Genomic DNA, 22,500 nt, shown 5'->3' with positions numbered 1-22,500 from the left:
ATGCATTAAGAGGAGGAGGAGGAGGAGTGGAGGAGTCCCGGAGGAGGAGGAGGAGTGGAGGAGTCTTGGAGGAGGAGGAGGAGGAGGAGGAGAAGGAGTGGAGGAGTCTTGGAGGAGGAGGAGGAGGAGGAGGAGGAGAAGGAGTGGAGGAGTCTTGGAGGAGGAGGAGGAGGAGTGGAGGAGTCTTGGAGGAGCAGGAGAAGGTGTGGAGGAGTCTTGGAGGAGCAGGAGAAGGTGTGGAGGAGTCTTGGAGGAGGAGTGGAGGAGTCTTGGAGGAGGAGGAGGAGGAGTGGAGGAGTCTTGGAGGAGCAGGAGAAGGAGTGGAGGAGTCTTGGAGGAGCAGGAGGAGTGGAGGAGTCTTGGAGGAGGAGGAGGAGGAGGAGGAGGAGTGGAGGAGTCTTGGAGGAGCAGGAGAAGGAGTGGAGGAGTCTTGGAGGAGGAGGAGAAGGAGTGGAGGAGTCTTGGAGGAGGAGGAGGAGTGGAGGAGGATTGGAGGAGTCTTGGAGGAGGAGGAGTGGAGGAGTCGTGGAGGAGGAGGAGGAGGAGGAGAAGTGGAGGAGTCTTGGAGGAGGAGGAGGAGTGGAGGAGTCTTGGAGGAGGAGGAGGAGTGGAGGAGGAGGAGGAGGAGTGGAGAAGTCTTGGAGGAGGAGGAGTGGAGGAGGAGGAGGAGGAGGAGTGGAGGAGTCTTGGAGGAGGAGGAGTGGAGGAGTAGGAGTGGAGGAGTCTTGGAGGAGGAGGAGTGGAGGAGTCTTGGAGGAGGAGTGGAGGAGTCTTGGAGGAGGAGGAGGAGGAGTGGAGGAGTCTTGGAGGAGGAGGAGGAGTGGAGGAGTCTTGGAGGAGGAGTGGAGGAGTCTTGGAGGAGGAGGAGGAGGAGTGGAGAAGTCTTGGAGGAGGAGGAGGAGGAGGAGGAGTGGAGGAGTCTTGGAGGAGCAGGAGAAGGAGTGGAGGAGTCTTGGAGGAGCAGGAGAAGGAGTGGAGGAGTCTTGGAGGAGCAGGAGAAGGAGTGGAGGAGTCTTGGAGGAGCAGGAGAAGGAGTGGAGGAGTCTTGGAGGAGAAGGAGAAGGAGTGGAGGAGTCTTGGAGGAGCAGGAGGAGTGAAGGAGTCTTGGAGGAGCAGGAGGAGTGAAGGAGTCTTGGAGGAGCAGGAAGAGGAAAAGGAGGAGACGAAGACTAAGAATAAGAATTATGAAGCATGTGGAGGAGAAGACGTACAAAGAGAATAGGAAGAGAACGACAAAAATAAGGAAGAGGAGGAGAGGTGAAGAGTGTGTGGGGGGAGGGGGTGTGTGTGTTTGTGTTTGTTTAAGAAGAGGGTGACTGGGAGTGTTTGGAATGGTTGATTGTCTGCGTCGGGGGGTAGGGGGGGGGGGATGGAGGGGGGGGGGGGTAAGATGCGCAAGCGCAGGAATTTGTACTAACCTGTATTCGTCTAAATTTGTATCTTGGCCTATTTGTACACACTTATATGTGCCTCTAGGAGTGAACTTCTGCTCTTGGATCCCATCTTTCTTATTTATATTATTCATGATTCTTGAGGTTGAGATGATTTCGGGGCTTAGCGTCCCCGCGGCCCGGTGCTCGACCAGGCCTCCTATTTGTTACCCACCCCCAGGAAGCAGCCCGTAGCAGCTGTCTAACTCCCAGGTACCTATTTACTGCTAGGTAACTGGGGCATCAGGCTGAAAGAAACATTTTGCCCATTTGTCTCTGCCTGCACCGGGGATCGAACCCGGAACCTCAGGACTACGAATCCGAAGCGCTGTCCACCCAGCTGTCAGGCGCCAACCTGAGAACATTTCCGCCACCCTTCATCATTTCTAAACTTTAGAGTAGGTTGACCTAAACTATAGGTCAACCCAACCCATCCTAACCTAACCGATATAAGATATAGAATGTTGTGTTTTATGTATGTATATGGCATGCACATGCAGGCGATGAGTCACAATAACGTGGCTAAAGTATGTTGACCAGACCACACACACTAGAAGGTGAAGGGACGACGACGTTTCCGTCCGTCCTGGACCATTCTCAAGTCGATTAATGAATGATCAAGTCAAGATTGACTTGAGAATGGTCCAGAACGGACCGAAACGTCGTCGTCCCTTGACCTTCTAGTGTGTGGTCTGGTCAAAATGGCATGCACCAGGTGTGACGTCACTGTGACCTCATAATGTCCTGGTTGGTCAAGTGGTAGAGTCTCCTGGCCAGCGGGCGAGAGGTGGTTGTGCAGACGTCCTCAGGTGCTACTTCCCCTTACAAATCTTCCCGCGCAAAGTTCCCGCCAAAAGTTGAAGAATAATTTAAAGTTACTGTTTTCAAGTGTTGGGTTGCCACTTTCTCCTTTTCTCAATTCTTAATTGGTTTGTATATACATAATTTCAGAGAGAAGACATTGACGACCCCGTTACCAACAGTGGGACAACTGCATAGAAATGTTTTCTTGATTTTATTGTTGTTGTTATCAATAATTATCAAAAATATTTTAGCAGGTTTGTCTTTGTTCACTCTGGCACTCAAGCCTTCTCCAGTGAGCTCCTTTCCATCTTTCACCTGTTATACTCAAATTCTATGACAAGTTGGAACATAACCAATCACAGGCGAGTAGGCCTCTGACGTCATGCTAGACAGACAGTCACCAGCCGTGCTCCGCAGCAGGCTCAGTTCTCTCACAGACCCAGAGTAGGTGGACCTCGGCTGGCCAGTTATACACCTTGCAGTCTCACTCAATAAAACTACAGAAGCGCCTACTGTGTCTAATATTCTTGTCTTGTGTTTATCTACACATAACTCATGGCTATCTCACAACACCCTCGCTACACACAGAAATCACAATAGCGTGATGCATCAAATGAACGAATCCACAAGGGCCGTGATGAGGATTCGAACCTACGTCCGAGAGCATACCTCGTTACTTCAAATATCATTATCCTACACCCTCCCCTTCCTCTCATCATCTCATAATCACTCATCCCACAAACCTAGGCAAGCTGCAGAGTTGGTTCAAGAAATGGCTACTGGATTTCAACACCAGCAAGTGCAATGTGATGAAAATGGGAAAATGGGAAATGAAAAAAATAGAATAACGTCAGCAACCTACTGTAAACGGGCGAACATCAACACAACATTCAGAAACTTGGAAAATAATACATTTAGATCACTGTACACCACCTACGTGAGACCAATCTTAGAGTATGCAGTCCCGTCGTGGAACCCCACCTCAAAAAACACATATGTAAACGTTAAAAGTACAGTGGTTAGTAACGAGGTTCGTACTAGAATTCAACCCGTTCTCGCACTTGCTTATAGTCAATATTGGCTTATTAAATAAGTGCATATGTGACATACTAATTGATTGTGAATATTTTAGTTTACCTTGAAAAGCTTCATAGAAAACACCGACCTCACCTAACCTTCTTAGTATGTTGAGATAAGCATCTTATTGCTTGTTAATTACAATTATTACTTAACCTATACCGTTGATAGGTTAAGTAATAATTGTAAATAAGAAGCAATAAGATTCTTATCTTAACATACTAAGAAGGTTAGGTGAGGTCGGTGTTTTCTATGAAGCTTTTCAAGGTAAACTAAAATATTCACAATCAATTAGTATGTCACATATGCACTTATTAAATAAGCCAATAAGCAGGGCTGTACTAGAATACACACATACACTCACCTGTATCTCCACCTCTACAATGTGGGAGTTGTGTCAGCTGGGAGACAAGGTGGATGTCATCACGAAGCCTCACATCACAAGAGTGCTGGAGACAATGGACAATTCAATTTCTTTCTTTATTATGCACCCCATACCCATCCCGTGGGCGGTGGTGTAAAGGGTTACAGAGGCACATATTGGGTTCAGGAACTGAACCCTCTAGTTGGTTTAGCTAAGCAAATAACAATCTTTTGACGCTAGTTACACAATTATTAATGTTATATATACATGTACACATACTCATATATACATGTACACATACTCATACATATATGTACACAGACAGTGGAGCAATATGGCGACTAAGAAGTACCGGAACGAGAGACCATAAATAAGAACTAGAGACAAATGAATCAGAGGGATAAGAATACGATCCGTCCTGAGGTAGACTTTCTCTAATGTCCGAGATGGAGATAAGTGGACTTGGATAGAAATATCAGCTGAGATTAATTCACTAGTTTTAAATAGAAATACCTTAAGAAATACAAGTGGAGATAGTCATTAAATTATGCTACTTCTAATTGATAGAGAGAGAAAGGACTTAGGAGCTGGAACTCAACTGTGAAAGTACATCTTGGAGAATACACACACACTTCAAAACACCCAAATAGTTAGAACACCCAATATCTGACGTTTTTCACATCTGTCCCTTTACAAGCTTACTTCTCACACACCTGTCAGTTTTCTTCTAAATTTCTCTCTCCCTCCTCCCCTCTCTCTCTCTCTCCCTACAACCTTCCTCCCTCTCCCTATCTCCCTCCCTCCCTCCCTCCCTCCCTTCCTCCTTCCCTCTCCCCCCAACAAATAAATGACTCTGAATTTCTTCGTAAGTCAACTTTTTGTTTTTCTTACCTGAATTTATCGTCTTTGTTTTGAGAGTTTGTCAGGGTTCACCTGTGTGGCCTCACCTGTGTGGCCTCACCTGTGTGGCCTCACCTGTGGCCTCACCTGTGTGGCCTCACCTGTGGCCTCACCTGTGTGGCCTCACCTGTGTGGCCTCACCTGTGGCCTCACCTGTGTGGCCTCACCTGTGTGGCCTCACCTGTGTGGCCTCACCTGTGTGGCCTCACCTGTGTGGCCTCACCTGTGGCCTCACCTGTGTGGCCTCACCTGTGTGGCCTCACCTGTGTGGCCTCACCTGTGTGGCCTCACCTGTGTGGCCTCACCTGTGGCCTCACCTGTGTGGCCTCACCTGTGTTGCGCGCGACTTGTTAGTATCCAGGTCAAGGGTTCGAATCCCCTCGTTGTTCCAATCGATCTTCTCATTGATATATCACATTAGTGCGATTTCCTTGTGTATGTGTATTATTATTACTACTATAAATCAATAGGGTAGTTGATTTATGGAGCACATTATTATGCAATAGACGAGGGCTCGCTAGGTTTGTTTCAAGCGTAGGTCAGACATGTAGAGGTTCCTGTGGATATACACAGAAGCTGCCTCGTATGGGCCAATAGGCCTCCTGCAGCTACCATTATTCTTTTGTGCAGGTGGTGTATGCCAGTTGTATAATACAGCGGCTCCTCTTTACAAGTGTTTACCGAGTGTGAAGCACACAGGTGTCAAGCACGCAGGTGTCAAGCACGCAGGTGTCTAGCACACAGGTGTCAAGCACACAGGTGTCAAGCACGCAAGTGTCTAGCACACAGGTGTCAAGCACGCAGGTGCACACCTTATGGGGATAACGCCGGCCAGTTTCCCCTCAGTGGCACATATTTACTAACCCCCCTAGTGTGCTTGTGTGTTAGCTCTAGTTACACTGTGTGTGTACTGGGTTATCTTACATAATCTTGTTCCACACCTTGCTACACCTTTCTTTGTTTATCAAAGAAAGGTGTAGCTTCATGTGCAAACAAATTCATAACAATTAAAACATAAACCTGGGAATATTATAATATTTCTATATTATCTCTCTCTCTCTCTCTCTCTCTCTCTCTCTCTCTCTCTCTCTCTCTCTCTCTCTCTCTCTCTCTCTCTCTCTCTCCCTCTGTCTCTCTCTCTCTCTCTCTCCCTCTGTCTCTCTCTCTCTCTCTCTCTCTCTCTCTCTCTCTCTCTCTCTCTCTCTCTCTCTCTCTCTCTCTCTCTCTCTCTCTCTCCCTCCTACCAATGCCCCTCTTGGCTCAAGTTCCATTACGCCACGACAGTTTAAAATTGCTCTGGCTTTCTTATCCCTCTCGTTGGCTCTGTCATTTATCCTGATGGAGGAAGGACATTTAACCCTGAGAGAGATGTCTGGGACACTCCTTATCGTGTGTTGGGACACCCATTGTCGTTTCCCTGGATTATCCGTGGGACGGTAGCTAGGACACTGAGACGGGCTCTGGGATATGGGAAAGGTCCCTGGGACAGAAGAACAGTGCTAGGGGTGCGATGACAGTCTGCGATAGTACTCAGCAGGGAGATGGAAAGGGCATTTGGCACAGGAACATTCGCTGTGACACAGACCCCATCTTTGGGACACTGGTGGGAGGTAGGGAGAGGGGAGAGGAGGGAGTGCCACAGTTGGTGTGAGTAGTGTAGCAAGAGGTCTAGAGGTGAGAGAGCTCTCACCTACCAGACGCGTATAGTGCTATAAAAATTCATATATCCAGGAGCGTAGAACAGGCTTGGGTGCGCACCTGCTTCTCTTAATGAGACCAATTAGTCTCATTTTTGTCTGCGACAAGTGGAATTAACTAATTAAATATGTGTCTCTGTCTCTCTCTCAACGCACAACGCTGGGAAATCAGGGACATGACGGCTGAGTGGACAGCGCTCGGGATTAGTAGTCCTAAGATTCCGGGTTCAATCCCCGGCGGAGGCTGAAACAAACGGGCAGAGTTTCTTTCACCCTGATGCTCCTGTTATCTAGCAGTAAATAGGTACCTGGGAGTTAGACAGCTGCTACGGGCTGCTTCCAGCGGGAGGGGGGGGGGGTGTTGAAGAAGACAACAAAGATGCTTATTAAGAAGATGAAGAGGCTGAACACGATGATGTAACTGAGAACTCCCTCCCACTCTCCTTGTCTCTCCTGTTCCCCCAGAGTTACCTCTCCCTTCCTCTCTCGTAACCCCATCCTCCGCCCTATCCTGTAATAAATATAAGCGTCATATTGTCCATAAAGCACAGATATTACTCTAACGATTTCTCCCCTACCTTCCCTCTCTTTTCCCTACCTTACCCTCCCCTACCTTCCCTCTCCTTTCCCTACCTTACCCTGCCCCTACCTTCCTCCTTTCCCTACCTTACCCTGCCTTACCTTCCCTCTCCTTTCCCTACTTTACCCTGCCCCTACCTTCCTCCTTTCCCTACCTTACCCTGCCTTACCTTCCCTCTCCTTTCCCTACCTTACCCTGCCCCTACCTTCCTCCTTTCCCTACCTTACCCTGCCTTACCTTCCCTCTCCTTTCCCTACCTTACCCTGCCCCTACCTTCCTCCTTTCCCTACCTTACCCTGCCTTACCTTCCCTCTCCTTTCCCTACCTTACCCTGTCCTACCTTCCTTCTCCTTTCCCTCAGAAGTATGTAACTTTATATTATCGCCACTCTGCTAGAAGAATATTTGGACTGAGAATATTGCAGGAAATAGCGTGAGATTTCCATACATTCAAAACTCAAATCACAGTACCAATGCTCACGACATCAAAGATCCCCACAAGGAACGCAAATGATAACTCTGTAACATGAGGTTAGAAGCCAAGGACAGTCTCCTAAGCGCTTTGGGAACACTCTACACCTTATGATAGCATCAACGCTGACCCATCAGCCATCATTCACTAAGAATTGTCGCAAACCACTTACGAAACCTGTGCATCTTTCAACAATCATGGCGGCTTTGTTTATATTTATTAAGCAGTTATCGAGATTGGAAACTTCACAACCCGAGGTTATTGTTGTTATATACAACATCGTCGGAGTGTCCAGCTCATTAACTGTTTAGGACATGTAAACAGTCGCCATTGTACCGCCCCCTCCGCGGCTCCCCGTGTGGTGACGTCACCGGCATGAAGTAACAGTGACGTCACTGTTTGGGGCTTACATCATGCTGAAGTAACAATGACATCAGTGTTTGGAGCTTCCTTCATGCTGAAGTAACAGTGACGTCACCACTTGATGCTTCCTCCACAGTGACGTATCAGTGACGTCATAAGTGGAGGCTGGACTGTTGACAGTCAGACTAATTAACTAGTTACTAATTAATAACTGTCGCCTCATGCAACACAAAGCTCAAATACTGATAATTTTGCACTCGATATCCTTCCTCTTCTAAGATATAACAAAATACGACACAGGATATCTACGGTGTCAAAATGTTTACAATACGATATAGGATATCAACAAGTTGTCAACAAATACATTATGAGCTGTTACTGGTAGAGGGTCGCGGTGACCACCTGGTGTGTGTGTGTGTGGTGCTCCTCTCAGGGCCACAAGGCTGCCCTCAGCCACGCCCTCAGGGACGCCCTCAGCGACACAACATACCGGGAACCATTAGTGTGGTGGCAGGACGCCCTCAGCGACACAACATACCGGGAACCATTAGTGTGGTGGCAGGACGCCCTCAGCGACACAACATACCGGGAACCATTAGTGTGGTGGCAGGACGCCCTCAGGGACGCCCTCAGGGACGCCCTCAGCGACACAACATACCGGGAACCATTAGTGTGGTGGCAGGACGCCCTCAGGGACGCCCTCAGCGACACAACATACCGGGAACCATTAGTGTGGTGGCAGGACGCCCTCAGGGACGCCCTCAGCGACACAACATACCGGGAACCATTAGTGTGGTGGCAGGACGCCCTCAGCGACACAACATACCGGGAACCATTAGTGTGGTGGCAGGACGCCCTCAGGGACGCCCTCAGCGACACAACATACCGGGAACCATTAGTGTGGTGGCAGGACGCCCTCAGGGACGCCCTCAGCGACACAACATACCGGGAACCATTAGTATGGTGGCAGGACGCCCTCAGGGACGCCCTCAGCGACACAACATACCGGGAACCATTAGTGTGGTGGCAGGACGCCCTCAGCGCTGCCCTCAGGGACGCCCTGAGCCATGCCCTCAGCGACACAACATACCGGGAACCATTAGTGTGGTGGCAGGACGCCCTCAGGGACGCCCTCAGCGACACAACATACCGGGAACCATTAGTGTGGTGGCAGGACGCCCTCAGGGACGCCCTCAGCGACACAACATACCGGGAACCATTAGTGTGGTGGCAGGACGCCCTCAGGGACGCCCTCAGCGACACAACATACCGGGAACCATTAGTGTGGTGGCAGGACGCCCTCAGGGACGCCCTCAGCGACACAACATACCGGGAACCATTAGTGTGGTGGCAGGACGCCCTCAGCGCTGCCCTCAGGGACGCCCTGAGCCATGCCCTCAGCGACACAACATACCGGGAACCATTAGTGTGGTGGCAGGACGCCCTCAGGGACGCCCTCAGGGACGCCCTCAGCGACACAACATACCGGGAACCATTAGTGTGGTGGCAGGACGCCCTCAGGGACGCCCTGAGCCATGCCCTCAGCGACACAACATACCGGGAACCATTAGTGTGGTGGCAGGACGCCCTCAGGGACGCCCTCAGGGACGCCCTCAGCGACACAACATACCGGGAACCATTAGTGTGGTGGCAGGACGCCCTCAGGGACGCCCTCAGCGACACAACATACCGGGAACCATTAGTGTGGTGGCAGGACGCCCTCAGGGACGCCCTCAGGGACGCCCTCAGCGACACAACATACCGGGAACCATTAGTGTGGTGGCAGGACGCCCTCAGGGACGCCCTCAGCGACACAACATACCGGGAACCATTAGTGTGGTGGCAGGACGCCCTCAGGGACGCCCTCAGGGACGCCCTCAGCGACACAACATACCGGGAACCATTAGTGTGGTGGCAGGACGCCCTCAGGGACGACCTCAGGGACGCCCTCAGCGACACAACATACCGGGAACCATTAGTGTGGTGGCAGGACACCCTCAGGGACGCCCTCAGCGACACAACATACCGGGAACCATTAGTGTGGTGGCAGGACACCCTCAGGGACGCCCTGAGCGACGCCCTCAGCGACACAACATACCGGGAACCATTAGTGTGGTGGCAGGACACCCTCAGGGACGCCCTGAGCGACGCCCTCAGCGACACAACATACCGGGAACCATTAGTGTGGTGGCAGGACACCCTCAGGGACGCCCTCAGCGACACAACATACCGGGAACCATTAGTGTGGTGGCAGGACGCCCTCAGGGACGCCCTCAGCGACACAACATACCGGGAACCATTAGTGTGGTGGCAGGACGCCCTCAGGGACGCCCTCAGCGACACAACATACCGGGAACCATTAGTGTGGTGGCAGGACGCCCTCAGGGACGCCCTCAGGGACGCCCTCAGCGACACAACATACCGGGAACCATTAGTGTGGCGGCAGGACACCCTCAGGGACGCCCTCAGCGACACAACATACCAGGAACCATTAGTGTGGTGGCAGGACGCCCTCAGGGACGCCCTCAGGGACGCCCTCAGCGACACAACATACCGGGAACCATTAGTGTGGCGGCAGGACGCCCTCAGGGACGCCCTCAGCGACACAACATACCGGGAACCATTAGTGTGGCGGCAGGACGCCCTCAGCGACGCCCTCAGCGACACAACATACCGGGAACCATTAGTGTGGTGGCAGGACGCCCTCAGGGACGCCCTCAGCGACACAACATACCGGGAACCATTAGTGTGGTGGCAGGACGCCCTCAGGGACGCCCTCAGGGACGCCCTCAGCGACACAACATACCGGGAACCATTAGTGTGGTGGCAGGACGCCCTCAGGGACGCCCTCAGCGACACAACATACCGGGAACCATTAGTGTGGTGGCAGGACACCCTCAGGGACGCCCTCAGCGACACAACATACCGGGAACCATTAGTGTGGTGGCAGGACACCCTCAGGGACGCCCTGAGCGACGCCCTCAGCGACACAACATTCCGGGAACCATTAGTGTGGTGGCAGGACACCCTCAGGGACGCCCTGAGCGACGCCCTCAGCGACACAACATACCGGGAACCATTAGTGTGGTGGCAGGACACCCTCAGGGACGCCCTCAGCGACACAACATACCGGGAACCATTAGTGTGGTGGCAGGACGCCCTCAGGGACGCCCTCAGCGACACAACATACCGGGAACCATTAGTGTGGTGGCAGGACGCCCTCAGGGACGCCCTCAGCGACACAACATACCGGGAACCATTAGTGTGGTGGCAGGACGCCCTCAGGGACGCCCTCAGGGACGCCCTCAGCGACACAACATACCGGGAACCATTAGTGTGGCGGCAGGACACCCTCAGGGACGCCCTCAGCGACACAACATACCAGGAACCATTAGTGTGGTGGCAGGACGCCCTCAGGGACGCCCTCAGCGACACAACATACCGGGAACCATTAGTGTGGCGGCAGGACGCCCTCAGGGACGCCCTCAGCGACACAACATACCGGGAACCATTAGTGTGGCGGCAGGACGCCCTCAGCGACGCCCTCAGCGACACAACATACCGGGAACCATTAGTGTGGTGGCAGGACGCCCTCAGGGACGCCCTCAGCGACACAACATACCGGGAACCATTAGTGTGGCGGCAGGACGCCCTCAGGGACGCCCTCAGCGACACAACATACCGGGAACCATTAGTGTGGCGGCAGGACGCCCTCAGCGACGCCCTCAGCGACACAACATACCGGGAACCATTAGTGTGGTGGCAGGACGCCCTGAGCCACGCCCTCAGCGCTGCCCTCAGCGACGCCCTCAGCGACACAACATACCGGGAACCATTAGTGTGGTGGCAGGACGCCCTCAGCGACGCCCTCAGCGACACAACATACCGGGAACCATTAGTGTGGTGGCAGGACGCCCTGAGCGACGCCCTCAGCGACACAACATACCGGGAACCATTAGTGTGGTGGCAGGACGCCCTCAGCGACACAACATACCGGGAACCATTAGTGTGGCGGCAGGACGCCCTCAGGGACGCCCTGAGCGACGCCCTGAGCGACGCCCTCAGCGACACAACATACCGGGAACCATTAGTGTGGTGGCAGGACACCCTCAGGGACGCCCTCAGCGACGCCCTCAGCGACACAACATACCGGGAACCATTAGTGTGGTGGCAGGACGCCCTGAGCCACGCCCTCAGCGCTGCCCTCAGGGACGCCCTGAGCGACGCCCTCAGCGACACAACATACCGGGAACCATTAGTGTGGTGGCAGGACGCCCTCAGGGACGCCCTGAGCGACGCCCTCAGCGACACAACATACCGGGAACCATTAGTGTGGCGGCAGGACGCCCTCAGGGACGCCCTGAGCGACGCCCTCAGCGACACAACATACCGGGAACCATTAGTGTGGCGGCAGGACGCCCGATATAACCTCCTCGCCCTCCGGCAACAACACATCAGACACCAGCGGAGCCAATTACAGTTCGTCTAGCGACGCATTAATCAACAACTTTAACAATGCTCATCTTGTTAACTCCGGCGGAGATTATGGCCTTCTGGCGGTAATTAAGGCAGCGGTGATAATGCCAAAGGTGACGTGTCTCTTATGATCTAGCGGCTCCGTCCTCTTGATGTGCCACGACGTACAGGATCACGGCGTACTAAAACGTACCAACCCGAGCCACCCACTTAACCTAACTAACGTACGTATAGAAAATCTGGATGTGTGTGAGCCGCTGCCAAGAAATGGAAAGAGGCTGTCATCATTCCTATCCTTTATGCGTGTGTGTTTTCACAGCTGTTAACGAGAGTGTGTGGTATCACCGACAGATGGCGCTGGGGAGGACGGTCTGCCGAGGTTCGTGTCACCCATAGAGAACGTGACGGTGTCTGTGGGGCGGGAAGCCAAACTGTCCTGTGTCGTCGAGAACCTCCACCACTACCGGGTGAGTACCCCCCCCCCCCTCCTTTCTGCTTACCTAGTTTCAGTATCGTGGAGGGTTGCTAATGTGGTACTACAATCGACTTGAGAATGGTCCAGGACGGACCAAAACGTCGTCGTCCCTTCACATTCTAGTGTGTGGTCTGGTCAATATATTTCAGCCATGTTATTGTGACTCCTCGTCTGCAGTGTGGTACCTAGTTTTCGAAAAGTGAGATAGATCACTTGCGTCGATTTATCGCCCAATTACCTTAACGTCTATTGTGGGAAAATTACTTGAATCGATAACTGCAAAAGCCATTCGTCTTCATCTTTAAAAACAGAGACTAATAAATGATTCACAACATGAGTTTAACTAAGGGCCGCTTATGTTTTACAAATGTTATCATTCTATTCCAGTATAGTTGAGGGAGTTGATAGTAGTAAGGTTTGTGTTGTTGTCTACCTTGTGATGTTGTGACTTCACCAAAGTTTTTGATACAGTGCAAAATGAAAGAGTGATTAAAAAGATAGAGGCTCACGGTATTGGGGTGTTATATTAAGTTGGATTAGGGCATGGCCACCCTGACCACCTGGGCCCACCCTGGTTGATACCTGGTTGATGGGGTTCTGGGAGTTCTTCTACTGCCCAAGCCCGGCCCGAGGCCAGGCTTGACTTGTGAGAGTTTGGTCCACCAGGCTGTTGCTTGGAGCGGCCCGCAGACCCACATACCCACCACAGCCCGGTTGGTCCGGCACTCCTTGGAGGAATAAATCTAGTTTCCTCTTGAAAATGTCCACGGTTGTTCCGGCAATATTTCTTATGCTTGCTGGGAGGATGTTGAACAACCCTGCCCTGACCACCGGGGCCCACCGTGACCACCGGGGCCCACCCTGACCACCGGGGTCCACCCTGACCACTGGGGTTCACCCTGACCACCGGGGCCCACCCTGACCACCGGGGCCCACCCTGACCACTGGGGTCCACCCTGACCACCGGGGCCCACCCTGACCACTGGGGTCCACCCTGACCACCGGGGTCCACCCTGCCCTGCCCACCAGGGCCCCAAGACAATTTTCGGCAGTATTCGCCAGGATGAGCGCCCCATTACTCTGTGAGTGGAGGCCAGAGGGCCGCCTTGTGTAAGTATTGACTAACTAATTGTTGGTGTGTTATTGCAACATTCACTAATGGTCTTACGCAATATAGATAACACTAAACTGACGCTCCATCGAAATGCAAATAGAATATATTGAGAGCATATTTTATGTATTATTTGTGCAACATTTGGCCCTGTACGCGGACACGGGGGATGACATGCATAACCTATTAGTGTTCCAATTGTGTTCGGATTAATGAGTATTATTTGTACCATTCACAGGAAAATCAGAGCAAGACTTGAACATGTTATATTTAGCAATGTTTTACACATTGATATATTTATTACATTGAGTTACAGAACACACTTACATGGTCATCACAAATTTAAAAGCCTCATCTACCTCGCTGTCAACAAGTCCAGCGTCCAGCACACTGGACTTGTGATCCTGTGGTCCCGGGTTCGATCCCAGGCGCCGGCAAGAAACAATGGGCAGAGTTTCTTTCACTCTATGCCCCTGTTATCTAGCAGTAAAATAGGTACCTGGGTGTTAGTCAGCTGTCACGGGCTGCTTCCTGGGGGTGGAGGCCTGGTCGAGGACCGGGCCGCGGGGACACTAAAAAGCCTCGAAATCACCTCAAGATAACCTCTGTAGAGGTCGGGTGCTTGTATACACATGCAAGAAAAGCAATGCTAAATAGGAAAAATAGTTTAAGTACTTTCGTTCCACTAGGGACCTATTTAGGAATGAAGGAGCTTCCAACCAGGGCAGGAAGAGTCAATAGACATCACATGTTAAACATTAATCAAACACAAGTAATATGTAACACGTGTAAAGAGCCAGAAACTAAGGTAAACAAAGGTACAGAAACAATGAGAAATTCCCAGACCACAAGTGTACAGGTGTGAGTGGAACACTGAAGAACCGTTGTTGATGTGAGCTGATGGTGACAAGTGCACACACTCTCACATGGAGAGTGACTAGTGCACACACTCCCACATGGAGAGTGACTAGTGCACTCGAAAACTGTTTACCTGAATTTACCTGAGGGTCACTAACACTCTAATGCCCTCGACGAGGACAGGAAGCCGGCGGCTAGTCAAGTCTTCCCCCCCCCATTTGTCCTGTAAACGTTCAGAACCTAACTAAAAGGAAATGCCTCATCAGCAAAATTAATTAAGAGAATGCAATAATTATTTTATATCGAATGACAGTTTTTTTTCAAAATAAATTTAAATATGTAAAATGCATGAAATGGTCAGAATATTTTGTGTGTTAATGAAAACGAAACGCAGAGAAATATTATCATTAATTTGTGGGACAAAGAGATAAATGACAAGACCATCACTACACTGGGTCGTGGTTCGAGGGTCACAGCCTCAAGTCAAGACGTAATTAACGTTCATATTACCAAAAGTTTTTCCACATGAGTAGTTACACACTGAGTGTTGAGATTAATGTGTGTCAAGAAATTGTTTATAATTCCTTATTAACAAGGTTGTTCCTAACTATTCTGGTACAGTCATAAAGCATGTCATAACATTAGAAAGAAGGATGATTTACATGTAACTAAGACAGGTAAAGCTAATGTTGTTGTCATCGTGAATAAAACAGACATAGTTGACAGAATGCAAGAACGTCGTAGTGACAGGAATACTTATTTGTCTATAAGCTTATTATCAGCTTGAAAAAGTAATTTCGCATTTTAATAGGAATTTGAAAAGCATACATAAAGTTAACTTATTAAGCAACTCGTAAGATCACCATTATTATACAACATACATAAGAACAAAGGTAACTGCAGAAGGCCTATTGGCCCCATACGAGGCAGCTCCTATTTATAACCACCCAATCCCACTCATATACATGTCCAACCCACATAGACCTGATCACCACTCACAAAGCCTACAACTATGCCAGACCGATTGTTAGGTGGCTGGAATGTTACATTCAAACTGGCAAAGTGGTTCGTGGAGACCTTCTTCCCTTAGTTGCAACAGTATCTACCTCTCACGACAAGAGCAATGTTGCATTACTAACAGGTGTGAATGTGACACAATGTTAATGGTGTGAGCGTCCACGTCACCCCCTTTGTTTACTTCAGTACCTCTTGATGCTCCATTGTCATATATGTTGGCTCAATTGCCTAAGTTATCCCATAATTGCCTACTTGCACTGTTAAGGCATTGATAAAACTATGTATATAGTGCAGGCGATGAGTCACAATAACGTGGATGAAGTATGTTGACCAGACCACACACTAGAAGTTGAAGGGACGACGAAATAGGCAGTGCTCACTTGCCTATTTATTGCCTGTCTCGACCTCCTCTTCACAATCGACTTGAGAATGGTCCAGGACGGACCGAAACGTCGTCGTCCCTTCAACTTCTAGTGTGTGGTCTGGTCAACTTATGTATATAGTTTTATATAAACTATAGTTTATATATATATACAAATTATAGTTTATATATATCAAACCAACTCATGTTTTGGAAAGGAAACATATTTAAGCATATGAGAGCAGGAAGCAGCATATAAAGCAGACATGTGTTGGTTGTGACAGGTGGCGTGGATCTACAAGGGCACCGGAGGACGGACAGTGCTGACGGTGGCGACGCAGGTGATCACCAAGAACCCCAGGATCTCCACCACCCAGGAGGCGCAGGCCTGGGTCCTCACCGTCACCAACCTCACCAAGAAGGACCAGGGCGTCTACATGTGTCAAGTTAACACCAAGCCCGCGCGCAAGCAGATGGGTTACCTCTATGTTGTTGGTGGGTGGTGTTGGGTTACTGGTCCTGTGTTGTTGGGTTACTGGTCCTGTGTTGTTGGGTTACTGGTCCTGTGTTGTTGGTGGGTGGTGTTGGGTTACTGGTCCTGTGTTGTTGGGTTACTGGTCCTGTGTTGTTGGTGGGTGGTGTTGGGTTACTGGTCCTGTGTTGTGGGGTTACTGGTCCTGTGTTGTTGGGTTACTGGTCCTGTGTTGTTGGGTTACTGGTCCTGTGTTGTTGGGTTACTGGTCCTGTGTTGTTGGGTTACTGGTCCTATGTTGTTGGGTTACTGGTCCTGTGTTGTGGGTGGGTGGTGTTGGGTTACTGGTCCTGTGTTGTTGGGTTACTGGTCCTGTGTTGTTGGTGGGTGGTGTTGGGTTACTGGTCCTGTGTTGTTGGGTTACTGGTCCTGTGTTGTTGGTGGGTGGTGTTGGGTTACTGGTCCTGTGTTGTTGGGTTACTGGTCCTGTGTTGTTGGTGGGTGGTGTTGGGTTACTGGTCCTGTGTTGTTGGGTTACTGGTCCTGTGTTGTTGGTGGGTGGTGTTGGGTTACTGGTCCTGTGTTGTTGGGTTACTGGTCCTGTGTTGTTGGTGGGTGATGTTGGGTTACTGGTCCTGTGTTGTTGGGTTACTGGTCCTGTGTTGTTGGTGGGTGGTGTTGGGTTACCGGTCCTGTGTTGTGGGGTTACTGGTCCTGTGTTGTTGGGTTACTGGTCCTGTGTTGTTGGGTTACTGGTCCTGTGTTGTTGGGTTACTGGTCCTGTGTTGTTGGGTTACTGGTCCTATGTTGTTGGGTTACTGGTCCTGTGTTGTGGGTGGGTGGTGTTGGGTTACTGGTCCTGTGTTGTGGGTGGGTGGTGTTGGGTTACTGGTCCTGTGTTGTGGGTGGGTGGTGTTGGGTTACTGGTCCTGTGTTGTTGGGTTACTGGTCCTGTGTTGTTGGGTTACTGGTCCTGTGTTGTTGGGTTACTGGTCCTATGTTGTTGGGTTACTGGTCCTGTGTTGTGGGTGGGTGGTGTTGGGTTACTGGTCCTGTGTTGTGGGTGGGTGGTGTTGGGTTACTGGTCCTGTGTTGTGGGTGGGTGGTGTTGGGTTACTGGTCCTGTGTTGTTGGTGGGTGGTGTTGGGTTACTGGTCCTGTGTTGTTGGTGGGTGGTGTTGGGTTACTGGTCCTGTGTTGTGGGTGGGTGGTGTTGGGTTACTGGTCCTGTGTTGTTGGTGGGTGGTGTTGGTCTACTGGTCCTGTGTTGTTGGTGGGTGGTGTTGGGTTACTGGTCCTGTGTTGTTGGGTTACTGGTCCTGTGTTGTTGGTGGGTGGTGTTGGGTTACTGGTCCTGTGTTGTGGGGTTACTGGTCCTGTGTTGTTGGGTTACTGGTCCTGTGTTGTTGGGTTACTGGTCCTGTGTTGTTGGGTTACTGGTCCTGTGTTGTTGGGTTACTGGTCCTATGTTGTTGGGTTACTGGTCCTGTGTTGTGGGTGGGTGGTGTTGGGTTACTGGTCCTGTGTTGTGGGTGGGTGGTGTTGGGTTACTGGTCCTGTGTTGTGGGTGGGTGGTGTTGGGTTACTGGTCCTGTGTTGTGGGTGGGTGGTGTTGGGTTACTGGTCCTATGTTGTTGGGTTACTGGTCCTGTGTTGTGGGTGGGTGGTGTTGGGTTACTGGTCCTGTGTTGTGGGTGGGTGGTGTTGGGTTACTGGTCCTGTGTTGTTGGTGGGTGGTGTTGGGCTACTGGTCCTGTGTTGTTGGGTTACTGGTCCTGTGTTGTGGGTGGGTGGTGTTGGGTTACTGGTCCTGTGTTGTGGGTGGGTGGTGTTGGGTTACTGGTCCTGTGTTGTTGGTGGGTGGTGTTGGGCTACTGGTCCTGTGTTGTTGGGTTACCTCTATGTTGTTGGTGGGTGGTGTTGGGTTACTGGTCCTGTGTTGTTGGTGGGTGGTGTTGGGCTACTGGTCCTGTGTTGTTGGGTTACCTCTATGTTGTTGGTGGGTGGTGTTGGGTTACTGGTCCTGTGTTGTTGGTGGGTGGTGTTGGGCTACTGGTCCTGTGTTGTTGGGTTACCTCTATGTTGTTGGTGGGTGGTGTTGGGTTACTGGTCCTGTGTTGTTGGTGGGTGATGTTGGGTTACTGGTCCTGTGTTGTTGGTGGGTGGTGTTGGGCTACTGGTCCTGTGTTGTTGGTGGGTGGTGTTGGGCTACTGGTCCTGTGTTGTTGGTGGGTGGTGTTGGGCTACTGGTCCTGTGTTGTTGGTGGGTGGTGTTGGGTTACTGGTCCTGTGTTGTTGGTGGGTGGTGTTGGGTTACTGGTCCTGTGTTGTGGGTGGGTGGTGTTGGGTTACTGGTCCTGTGTTGTTGGTGGGTGGTGTTGGGCTACTGGTCCTGTGTTGTTGGGTTACCTCTATGTTGTTGGTGGGTGGTGTTGGGTTACTGGTCCTGTGTTGTTGGTGGGTGGTGTTGGGCTACTGGTCCTGTGTTGTTGGTGGGTGGTGTTGGGTTACTGGTCCTGTGTTGTTGGGTTACCTCTATGTTGTTGGTGGGTGGTGTTGGGTTACTGGTCCTGTGTTGTTGGTGGGTGGTGTTGGGTTACTGGTCCTGTGTTGTTGGTGGGTGGTGTTGGGCTACTGGTCCTGTGTTGTTGGTGGGTGGTGTTGGGTTACTGGTCCTGTGTTGTTGGGTTACTGGTCCTGTGTTGTTGGTGGGTGGTGTTGGGTTACTGGTCCTGTGTTGTTGGTGGGTGGTGTTGGGCTACTGGTCCTGTGTTGTTGGTGGGTGGTGTTGGGTTACTGGTCCTGTGTTGTTGGGTTACCTCTATGTTGTTGGTGGGTGGTGTTGGGCTACTGGTCCTGTGTTGTTGGTGGGTGGTGTTGGGCTACTGGTCCTGTGTTGTTGGGTTACCTCTATGTTGTGGGTGGGTGGTGTTGGGTTACTGGTCCTGTGTTGTGGGTGGGTGGTGTTGGGTTACTGGTCCTGTGTTGTTGGTGGGTGGTGTTGGGTTACTGGTCCTGTGTTGTGGGTGGGTGTTGTTGGGTTACTGGTCCTGTGTTGTTGGTGGGTGTTGTTGGGTTACTGGTCCTGTGTTGTTGGTGGGTGGTGTTGGGTTACTGGTCCTGTGTTGTGGGTGGGTGGTGTTGGGTTACTGGTCCTGTGTTGTTGGTGGGTGGTGTTGGGCTACTGGTCCTGTGTTGTTGGGTTACCTCTATGTTGTTGGTGGGTGGTGTTGGGTTACTGGTCCTGTGTTGTTGGTGGGTGGTGTTGGGCTACTGGTCCTGTGTTGTTGGTGGGTGGTGTTGGGCTACTGGTCCTGTGTTGTTGGGTTACCTCTATGTTGTGGGTGGGTGGTGTTGGGTTACTGGTCCTGTGTTGTTGGTGGGTGGTGTTGGGTTACTGGTCCTGTGTTGTTGGGTTACTGGTCCTGTGTTGTGGGTGGGTGGTGTTGGGTTACTGGTCCTGTGTTGTTGGTGGGTGGTGTTGGGTTACTGGTCCTGTGTTGTTGGTGGGTGGTGTTGGGTTACTGGTCCTGTGTTGTTGGGTTACCTCTATGTTGTTGGTGGGTGGTGTTGGGTTACTGGTCCTGTGTTGTTGGTGGGTGGTGTTGGGCTACTGGTCCTGTGTTGTTGGGTTACCTCTATGTTGTTGGTGGGTGGTGTTGGGTTACTGGTCCTGTGTTGTTGGTGGGTGGTGTTGGGTTACTGGTCCTGTGTTGTTGGTGGGTGGTGTTGGGTTACTGGTCCTGTGTTGTTGGTGGGTGGTGTTGGGTTACTGGTCCTGTGTTGTTGGTGGGTGGTGTTGGGTTACTGGTCCTGTGTTGTTGGTGGGTGGTGTTGGGTTACTGGTCCTGTGTTGTTGGTGGGTGGTGTTGGGTTACTGGTCCTGTGTTGTTGGTGGGTGGTGTTGGGTTACTGGTCCTGTGTTGTTGGGTTACTGGTCCTGTGTTGTTGGTGGGTGGTGTTGGGTTACTGGTCCTGTGTTGTTGGTGGGTGGTGTTGGGCTACTGGTCCTGTGTTGTTGGTGGGTGGTGTTGGGTTACTGGTCCTGTGTTGTTGGGTTACCTCTATGTTGTTGGTGGGTGGTGTTGGGTTACTGGTCCTGTGTTGTTGGTGGGTGGTGTTGGGTTACTGGTCCTGTGTTGTTGGGTTACCTCTATGTTGTGGGTGGGTGGTGTTGGGTTACTGGTCCTGTGTTGTTGGTGGGTGGTGTTGGGTTACTGGTCCTGTGTTGTTGGTGGGTGGTGATGGGCTACTGGTCCTGTGTTGTTGGTGGGTGGTGTTGGGTTACTGGTCCTGTGTTGTTGGTGGGTGGTGTTGGGCTACTGGTCCTGTGTTGTTGGTGGGTGGTGTTGGGCTACTGGCCCTGTGTTGTTGGTGGGTGGTGTTGGGTTACTGGTCCTGTGTTGTTGGGTTACCTCTATGTTGTTGGTGGGTGGTGTTGGGTTACTGGTCCTGTGTTGTTGGTGGGTGGTGTTGGGCTACTGGTCCTGTGTTGTTGGTGGGTGGTGTTGGGCTACTGGTCCTGTGTTGTTGGGTTACCTCTATGTTGTTGGTGGGTGGTGTTGGGTTACTGGTCCTGTGTTGTTGGTGGGTGGTGTTGGGTTACTGGTCCTGTGTTGTTGGTGGGTGGTGTTGGGCTACTGGTCCTGTGTTGTTGGGTTACCTCTATGTTGTTGGTGGGTGGTGTTGGGTTACTGGTCCTGTGTTGTTGGTGGGTGGTGTTGGGTTACTGGTCCTGTGTTGTTGGTGGGTGGTGTTGGGCTACTGGTCCTGTGTTGTTGGTGGGTGGTGTTGGGCTACTGGTCCTGTGTTGTTGGTGGGTGGTGTTGGGCTACTGGTCCTGTGTTGTTGGTGGGTGGTGTTGGGCTACTGGTCCTGTGTTGTTGGTGGGTGGTGTTGGGTTACTGGTCCTGTGTTGTTGGTGGGTGGTGTTGGGTTACTGGTCCTGTGTTGTTGGTGGGTGGTGTTGGGCTACTGGTCCTGTGTTGTTGGGTTACCTCTATGTTGTTGGTGGGTGGTGTTGGGTTACTGGTCCTGTGTTGTTGGTGGGTGGTGTTGGGCTACTGGTCCTGTGTTGTTGGTGGGTGGTGTTGGGCTACTGGTCCTGTGTTGTTGGGTTACCTCTATGTTGTGGGTGGGTGGTGTTGGGTTACTGGTCCTGTGTTGTTGGTGGGTGGTGTTGGGCTACTGGTCCTGTGTTGTTGGTGGGTGGTGTTGGGTTACTGGTCCTGTGTTGTTGGTGGGTGGTGTTGGGTTACTGGTCCTGTGTTGTTGGGTTACCTCTATGTTGTTGGTGGGTGGTGTTGGGCTACTGGTCCTGTGTTGTTGGGTTACCTCTATGTTGTTGGTGGGTGGTGTTGGGTTACTGGTCCTGTGTTGTTGGTGGGTGGTGTTGGGCTACTGGTCCTGTGTTGTTGGTGGGTGGTGTTGGGCTACTGGTCCTGTGTTGTTGGGTTACCTCTATGTTGTGGGTGGGTGGTGTTGGGTTACTGGTCCTGTGTTGTTGGTGGGTGGTGTTGGGTTACTGGTCCTGTGTTGTTGGTGGGTGGTGTTGGGTTACTGGTCCTGTGTTGTTGGTGGGTGGTGTTGGGTTACTGGTCCTGTGTTGTTGGTGGGTGGTGTTGGGTTACTGGTCCTGTGTTGTTGGTGGGTGGTGTTGGGTTACTGGTCCTGTGTTGTTGGGTTACTGGTCCTGTGTTGTTGGTGGGTGGTGTTGGGTTACTGGTCCTGTGTTGTTGGTGGGTGGTGTTGGGTTACTGGTCCTGTGTTGTTGGGTTACCTCTATGTTGTTGGTGGGTGGTGTTGGGTTACTGGTCCTGTGTTGTTGGTGGGTGGTGTTGGGTTACTGGTCCTGTGTTGTTGGTGGGTGGTGTTGGGTTACTGGTCCTGTGTTGTTGGTGGGTGGTGATGGGCTACTGGTCCTGTGTTGTTGGTGGGTGGTGTTGGGTTACTGGTCCTGTGTTGTTGGTGGGTGGTGTTGGGCTACTGGTCCTGTGTTGTTGGTGGGTGGTGTTGGGTTACTGGTCCTGTGTTGTTGGGTTACC

The 22,500-nt window shown here is 51.5% G+C and overlaps 1 protein-coding gene and 1 long non-coding RNA gene across 4 annotated transcripts in view; one reads left to right on the top strand and one right to left on the bottom strand.

The window, feature by feature from the left end:
• The window catches only part of LOC138359597 (uncharacterized), an 87,014-nt gene that overhangs the window by 41,659 nt on the left and 22,855 nt on the right, over window positions 1-22,500 (bottom strand). The gene's annotated exons all lie outside the window — the stretch shown is intronic.
• The window catches only part of LOC123775004 (limbic system-associated membrane protein), a 56,784-nt gene that overhangs the window by 15,342 nt on the left and 18,942 nt on the right, over window positions 1-22,500 (top strand). For all 3 annotated transcript variants that reach the window (XM_069318970.1, XM_069318971.1, XM_069318969.1), the window contains 2 exons: window positions 12,514-12,629; window positions 16,269-16,479. In XM_069318970.1, the coding sequence (XP_069175071.1) occupies window positions 12,514-12,629; window positions 16,269-16,479 (327 nt within the window). The remainder of the gene's footprint in view (window positions 1-12,513; window positions 12,630-16,268; window positions 16,480-22,500) is intronic.

Source organism: Procambarus clarkii, chromosome 92 (genome assembly GCF_040958095.1).
Source record: "Procambarus clarkii isolate CNS0578487 chromosome 92, FALCON_Pclarkii_2.0, whole genome shotgun sequence".
In the NCBI taxonomy this organism is placed as follows: Eukaryota; Metazoa; Arthropoda; class Malacostraca; order Decapoda; family Cambaridae; genus Procambarus; species Procambarus clarkii.
Note: the sequence above shows the minus strand (reverse complement) of the source record. Positions and strands in the feature narration are given on the sequence as shown.